At 43.4% G+C, this 8,261-nt stretch overlaps 1 protein-coding gene across 4 annotated transcripts in view; it reads left to right on the top strand.

The window, feature by feature from the left end:
• Positions 1–2,123: 2,123 nt before the first annotated feature.
• The window catches only part of nrg3b (neuregulin 3b), a 255,711-nt gene continuing 249,573 nt past the window's right edge, over positions 2,124–8,261 (top strand). For 2 of the 4 annotated variants that reach the window (XM_078937479.1, XM_020712193.3), the window contains exons 1-2: positions 2,146–3,117; positions 3,384–4,372. In XM_078937479.1, the coding sequence (XP_078793605.1) occupies positions 3,535–4,372 (838 nt within the window). In that variant the 5' untranslated portion in view covers positions 2,146–3,117; positions 3,384–3,534. Of the gene's footprint in view, positions 4,373–8,261 lie in introns of all 4 variants that reach the window. The other 2 variants (XM_011487979.4, XM_011487980.4) reach the window with 2 other exon arrangements.

Here is an 8,261-nt window from a genome sequence, read left to right as displayed (position 1 = left end):
CCTTGCTTAAAAAGGCAGATGGCACATTTGAATAATGCCAGAGTCCTGCTTCTCCTAACGCAGCAATCCATGAGAAACAAATATGATCTCTTCATCAGACTCTGACTCTTAGTTAAAAGAGGAGGAAAGCTGTGCTTTTGCAAGAACAGAAGAAACAGTTGTCAGATAAAGACAGATCCAAAAGCGAAAAATAACCTCCCATGAACAGCAAGACGTTTAACATCATTTTTAATTAGAGCTGCAGCCAGAGACTATTTTGGTTGTGGACTAATCTATTTTTTGATAAGCTGTGATAATTTTGGTTTCAGTTTCATGGTGTGACATAAAATATCTGTGTCAGTGATGCAGCAGAGGATCTTTGATTTAGCTGTGTGGTCCAATTTTTGAACCATCTTCGAAATTAATCTAAATCAGTATTCTGTGTCTAGAAATTGATCAATGGGTTACTATTATTTTTTTTTAAAAATCTGCTTTATAGTGTGTTTCTATCTGTGCATGTATCAAAGAATATTTTCCATTGATTACATTTCTAATTATTAACCGGACTTCTAGTGCCAGATGGAAAATAATAACAAATTAAAAAAAGAAGATGAAGAACATCAACAGATTGAATTGACTCCATGTTGTCTTTTCTGAAAAGGTATTTTTCAAATGGGATTTAAAAAATGTCCTGCATCAGTCTTTTTCTAAAAGGTTTGCTGTGGCTTCAATTGCTGGCTAAATATCCAGACCAACTCTGAGAGAAATGTTGTTTTTGGTGTTTTTAACATGTTTTTGTGTTATTTTTCTTATCATGGAGGACATACAAAGCAAATTAATAACATAATATATCTCCAAGAAGATAAGGTACTGTTGTTAAAAGGGGGCCCATGCCAAGGTCTCATTGTGCCAGTACCAAGCCTAGATAAATACAGAGAGTTGTGTCAGGAAGAGTCTTTGCCAAATCAGAAATGGTCTACCGTTGGTTGAAGAGGGAGAAGAGAAAAGGGCTTTCTTAGGCAGGGAACGAAGACATGAAAGTAGCCAGTGTTAGAGTAGAAGATGCAGAAGACAGGGTCAGATGGAGGGAGCTGATTTGCTTTGTTGACAACTAAAGGGAAAATCCTGAAAGGAAAAGACAATCTACAAGAAAATAAGGTAGTATTATGATGTATTGGAGTATTACAAGGGCTACCTATAGACTGTGCGAACCGGACTGAGTAACTCTTCCCTCCTGGCGTTCCAAATAGGAAGTACCTGCTAGTCCCAGAAAGCCAAAATCCATAGACTTCTATTGAGAAATAAACAGCTATTGCTCAGTCATATGACACTTATTTTTAACATATTCTTGCTAATTCTAAACTGACCAATCAGATGCCTCAGTAAAAGCATGTGGTGCCTGCTAGCCCCACCTCGAACGTTTGACTGACAAATTCTCCTAAGCCCACTTTTAGTGGAACAAGCTTACTCCTGATCAGCGAGAGTGGTTGCCATAGAAATGTTGACTCAGGCCAATCACTGCTTATCAACGTAATCTAATTGCAACATGGTGAAGTACGGAAAAATAGCGATTGTATTGACTATTTTTTTGTTGGAACTGGAAGTAGGGCATGTCCAGCTCTCTTATAGAGTCGATGGGACTAGCTGCATTGTTCTGATCTACTCGGTCAGCCTTACTTTTGGGATGTACTGCCCCCTACGAGCAGCTGTTGCAACTGCATGTTACAAGAACCAAGCAGAATTAAATGGATTATTTTAAGTGTTTTTTTTTTCTTTCAAGAACCACACTTGTATCTTTGTTTCAAAAAAAAAAAAATCTTTCCACTCATTAATTCATAACCCCCGTCGCACAGCTCATAAAACCAGGCTGCCTCAGAGTCCCTCATTAACTGTAACTGAAGGGAGATTCATCCACTGCCGGTGGAAGTATCAAACTGAACTCGTGCTGTAAGTCCGTCGTAAATTCTAAGTCGCGTTGTTTAGTTTGTTTGCTGTCATGCGCCGCCAGTAGAAGACACCGGGGTGGTGCTTCTCCCCTCCCTCTCTGGATCTCACCGCTCCCCAGGGTGTGTCTATGGATAAGCGCCTCTCCTCTCCAGTGAGTGAGTGCTGCTGCCTCCTCCCCCTCCTCCTCCTCCTCCTCTTCCTCCTCCCTCTCTGCCTCCTATCTGCATCTGCTGCAGAACAACACGCTCCTTCTCGTCTTTCATCTTCCTGTTTCTCACACCGGAATCTTTCTGTTCTCTCTATTTTTGTCCGATAAGTGAGTCAGCTCCTCCACCCGCGGAGTTAAAGGTGCGGAGAGGGGGGGGGGCATGTGGCACCTCCCGCTAGTCACTTTGAGGATGGAGATGGAGCAGAGTAGAGCGCCGGATGGGATAGGAGCCCTGGAACCCGCATCAGTCAGCGCGGACTGAGCCTCCCCTGCATCCCTCCATCCCTCCCTCCTCAGTCTGCATCCTCCAGGAACAGCCGCCGCATCATTTTTTTTTCCACAGCAGCTGCCCCCTCCTCGCTTCTTTTCCGTCTCCCTTCCTGCACCACTGTGGGAATGCAGCGGAGGTAGTCCAAACCTTTTACGGAGCGGTTCTCTGTTTTTTTTTTCTTTATCTCTTCCTGCTGCTCAGCAGATCTCTCCATCACAGACAGCAGTGACTTGCTGCAGCCCGGAGACACACGGACGCCTGTCATCATGGCAAATCTATGGGGGGGCTGCGCGTAAACTGGACCTGGATCAGTTGGATTTAGCCGCTTCAACATCATCGGGCTTCAGCTTCCACAAGCTCAGATTGGACTGTCAAGCAAAGGAGACCAGACCGTTTCTGAGGACTGCTTGGACCTAAAGTTAATGCTGCTTTGAAATATTATATTATTATTATTAAAAATAATAATAATGATAGTCTTAAAGAGTGGGGGCTACACAGGGACATGCAGTCGATAATCCATGAATTGATGCTGGAGAGGGGTGCTGCCCTTGCCTGGGTTGTTGGTTTGATCGCTCTCAGATGGATTTACAGCTCCAGTCTAAAGCCAACCACGAAACGGATCAATACCCCCCCCTGTTCTTTTTGCAACGCCTTTTTAACACGGAGAGAAGCATTCTGGGATTTATCAACACTTTGTTAGAGCCAAACAACTGTAAGCCCCCATCATCAACCCCCCACTACCACCAGGGTTTGGATCACCTGTCCACAACCTGCGTGGTCCTGTGTGTTTTCCGTGTGCATGTCTGTGTGTGTTTGGTGTGTGTTAAGTGTGTTGTCCGCCAGAGGGAGTGAATATTATGTTGCATGTGAAAGCATCTGAGTGCAGTGCCAGCTTTTAATTAGAACGTGACTGCGCGGGTGCTGCGTCTGCTTGCTTGTGGCTGCTTGTGAGTTTGTGTTTTACATTTGTGCATGCAGGTACATACAGGCTCAGCATTGTCAGAGTTTTTCCTGAAGATGTGCAACGTTTCCTGTGCACCACATCGCCTTCCTTTCACATGTTCCCGCCTCATCTGGCCACCTGTTTGACCTCTCAAGCCCCCTAAGAGACAGAATAAGCTCTGGCAGGATGAGTGATCACTCTGGCGCAAACACTCTGGCAGCCATGACGCTGGAGGAGCCAGGGGCTGATCAAGCATCTCCACGAGCCCCAGGGCCTCTCCGCTGTGGCCCTTGTGCCGTCTGGCCTCGCCAGCAGACCTGGCTGTGTGCTGTGCCACTGGTCATGGGTTTTGTGGGACTGGGACTCAGTCTTATGTTGCTGAAATGGATTGTGGTGGGCTCCGTCCAAGACTATGTTCCCACCGATCTGGTGGACCCTAAAGGTAGCATTGGTCAGGACCCTTTTTTCCTTTCCAAACCCAGTGCAATGCCTAAGGGGCCAGACATTTCTACCGGTACCAGCACTTTGGCTGGATCCACAACTCCAGTGCTATCGACTACCACATCGTTGGCTGCAGATGGTACCGCCCCAGCGCCAAGAACTCGATCAGGGCCACCGGCAAACCACTCCGCAAATGGCAGCACGGCCAATGGAGATGGCAATCGTGCCCCGCACCTGCACAACCGTGTTGGCACCCGCATAGGTGGAACTGGCGTTACCACATCTGCGACGCGCACCACCAGGCTGACGCCATCGCACAGCGGTAAAGAGGTCACCCCACGCAGCACCGTCAGAAAAGGAAGCAGCTCAAGCAATGGACGCAACGGACCGGCCAACTCAAAGCCTGGACAGTCTTCTCCAACCTCCACGGCCTCCACCACGACCACAGCTGCTGGAAAGAGCAGCCCCAAGGTGCAGTTCACCACTTCCCAGCCGGTACCCCCAATGAAACCCACGTCACGCTGGAATCACGGGCGCCCCGGAAAGGGCCCAGTCACACGCCCACACCATCGCTTCAGAACATGTAAGTTCCCTTTTTTGGGGGTTTTGGATGAGTAAGCACATATGAGGCTATTTGGAGAACGTGTATCAAAAAAAGATTGTAGCAACAAAACAGCTGTTTGCCTAGGAGTCTCTGTCCTTGTGTGAGACGCTCCCCAGAGACTATACTATATCTTTTATACCCACATGGAAACGGTATACTCCAGCAGTTTAAATTAATCATACTCATTAGCACAGGCTGATATCAGGGGATATTCTCAGTGCCCTCACCCCTCTCATCTTTATCTTTCACTTGTGCATTTATCCGATATGAATCTTACCTCCGGAGGTTTTTTTCCTCCCCTTGCCTCTGTGGTTGAAGTACCATATAAGGAAGGGTTCCATCTCATCCATATTTTTGTTTTGAAGGCCTGACCAAGAACACTAATGCTTGGTATAGTAGGGCTGTGACCAAGGATGGCATATTTATGGTGGAAAAACAAAGAACAGGAGGTGGGATGGTGTCATGGTGGGAAAAAGGTTAGCACTCATCTCCTCTCTAAAGGAATCAGATACAGCAAGGCCACACATCCCATTTAGCAGAATGCTGCAGGTGCATGGAGATAGGAGGCGATGAAAAAAAGGCTAAGAAGGGAAGACGGATACAGGGAAGAGAAAAAGGAATCACAAGGACAAGTGGTATTGAAAAGAAACGGGAGAAAAAGAGGATAAGTCCTTTGAAAAAACAACAAAGTTGGAGAGGATGTTGAATGAGAGCCTTGAATGCAGGGAGCATAACAAAGCAGGAGGATAAAAAGTGGGAAAAAAGAGACAGATAGAGGGGGCTAAGTGAAAGAAAGGCTTGAGGGAGATGAAGAGTAAAGCAGTAGCTGTGAATTTTGCTGATCTGTCATTGTGAAGGAGCATCACATCTGTTAATTTCATAATTTTATGCATATTCTTTTGGCAGAAATGGGCGGGGCAAGATGCATTAGAACAAGTGGCGACTATGACAGTGTAAAAATGTGTTTGCAGATTTTCCCAGGAGACATTTGACCTCCTCTAAATGGATTTTCCATGGGAGTGGATTAAGCCAACAGTTTGAACAAACACATTTTTTAAATATTTTTTTCTGGTGCGACTAATGTTTACATGGCTGCTTCGACCTGCTACGTCGCATTTTCTCCGTCTTTTATCAACTGGAGGCATCAGATGCATCGGTTCCACCAACAAACCGATCAAGTGACATGTTCTCGTTTATCTTTAGCCAAAATATTTTCTGCATAGCTGGCTTTACATGCGTATAGACAGTCCTCAGACTCCTCCTGCAAACTAATCCGCCGCTCCAGAGTCAATTACATCACTTGCCAAAGAGCTGCCAAACAGCTGAAAGCTGCCAAAGCGAGCAGCTCCCTCATGTGAACATCAGGAAGCATCTGTTGTGCTGTAAACTATGAAAGACCACAGCCCTCACACACTGAAGCATGCTCAGCAAAGCTGTTCTTTGTTAAAGAGAGCTTTCAAATCTAAGAAGTGTTTCTCCCCAGTGCAACACAAACTTGATGCCATAGGGAACGGGCCTGTTCTACATGTTTTTCTGTGGATCTTTTCATCGCGAAGCTGCTACTGGATTTTTCTAAAACAAAGCTCACTAAGCCTGGTCTCAATGGAGGCAAATTCATTGAAAACGCTGTAGAACTTTACTGTCAATTATAAATACTAGTTGATGGGCTGACATCAGTCAGGTGTTTTTCTGCCAGAAAAGCCAAATATTTTTGACCACTATTTTGGTAAGAAGTAGATAGTATGATGCAATTAATGTTACCAGTTATCTGAAACTTGGATTCTTGCTAGTCATTAAGGAAAACTACAGTTTAACTGGCTTAGCCTGTCATCCAGGTCATCAAAGCTTTAAACAACTCAGTTACTTCAAGTACCAGACTCCTATAAACTTTTAAAAAATTAGGCTTTTTTACAAAAACTAACTGAAAGGTGTTTTTTTGCTTAAGAAATACAAGAAAATTAGACTGAAAGAAGATTTGATTAATTTATTTTGAAATTTCATAATAGATTAAGTTGATACCACTGAAGACACATTCTTATTGTCTTTAATCTATTGTAAAATGGTTCCCAGTGGTCTTTTCTAGAGCATAGTTCCTGCAGAAAGGCAGTAGTTCAATAAAATTCCCCTCTGAGTTGTGGGCGGAACTGCTGGTATGGAGCAACCCTGCCTCCCCTTCCCCATTGCTGAGAGCTCTCTGTGTAACCCTTGTGCTATCCTAGGCACTTTAACGTTGGGAGTTGGGTCATCTGGACCCACTAGACAGTGCGCTGAATCTTTTTTATTCAATGACTTGTGATCTTCACTGGTGTCCATGGATTACATGAAATCTTTTCACCTTTATCCACCTTTGTCATGGTAGGGAGAACACGTCAATGCAAGGGTGGGGTCTTCTAAAATAGCACAAGGGTTAAGGAGTGTACGGAGTTCTGGCCTACCAAGTGTATTTTTTACATCAAAAATAATTGTCTGCTCCTGTTTTTTTAACAATTTGATTAAAGAAATGCAATTTTAAGCTTAATTTTATAAAAGCCTTTATATAAGTCCTCCATTATCAGAAAAATACCACTAGAACAAGTTAAAAAAAACACCCAAAAACACGATTCTCATTGGAGTGAGTCGTCAATTTAAAAAAAACCCGTCACAATTCGATTTGTACATGATTTTGTTTTCTCAACTTCTCCATTATATGTTGATAGAAGCGAAAGCCGACTCAAACTCTAATGCGAATCAAACAAAAACACTGGTTTGCTTGAGAATGAAGGTCTCGGTTAATTTGCCAACGTTCTCCGGTGCTCTTTACTTCCCTGGGAATGCTGCGAAATACATGGGTAGTTGTTGAATTAATCGATTACAAGTCACTAACACAAAAAATATTGCTCCAACCAGGAGATGGAGAGATCTTGAAATTTTCATTGAAATATGTACCGTATTTTCCGGACTATAAGTCGCCCTTTTTTTCACAGTTTGGCAAGGGGTGCAACTTATACTCCGCAGCGACTTATGTTAGAAATAAATTGAAATAAAAACATTGTTAACCCTCCTGTTATGTTCATTTGTGAGGAACAGAGATGATGTTCCTGGGTCAATTTGATGTATGAGGTATGTTAAGTGTTAAGAGTATGTTAAGTGACTCAGAGAATCATCAAACTTTCTTTACAGTAAGATCTTGAAGGCTAACAACATAATATTCTATTTTCCAATGATTTCATAGATTCAGAAATGCAATAAAAGTGACAACTGTTTCTACAAATACAGGATGAAAACAGAGTATTAGTTGGCCAATGATGCTTCATGAAAGGAATAAATAAATTAGTCTGAGAAAGAATTACTGTGAAATTAGGAGATAAACAGTCTGCTATGATTGTGTCATATGAGGTTGTGAAAGTTATTAGTTTTTGGTCCCAGATTTTGTCAAATAAATTTCCCGTCAAAATGCGACTTATAGTCCAATGCGACTTATCTGTGTTTTTTTCTACTTTATAATGCATTTTTGGGCTGGTGCGACTTATACTCCGGAGCGATTTATAGTCCGGAAAATACGGTAATAGTGAAACAGTATTTGTGCCTGCAATAGGCCATAGTCTTTGGTTGGGCTCTAGGCCAGAGACATCTTGCATGCTTGGGATGACCTGGTGAAGAGACCCCAGAGCCTAGACGCTGAGGGTGGTAAAGGCCATTTATCAGTTTCTTCATGCTAATAAAACAGAATTAGCATAATCCATTTGGCAGACTTTACCTCATCCTATTGTCACTTTCTGTTTAAACACTTTTTTTTCCCAGTTCTTGTTGCGGCTTTCTTAACACCAATTGGATTCCATTTATTTTCGCATGGCTTTTGTGTTTCCCTCCCCATTTTCCTTGGATGCCC

The sequence above is a fragment of the Oryzias latipes genome, chromosome 19, assembly GCF_053564925.1.
Source record: "Oryzias latipes strain Hd-rR chromosome 19, Olatipes_Hd-rR_3.1".
Taxonomy (NCBI): Eukaryota; Metazoa; Chordata; class Actinopteri; order Beloniformes; family Adrianichthyidae; genus Oryzias; species Oryzias latipes.
This window is presented reverse-complemented; position numbering and strand designations above follow the sequence as displayed.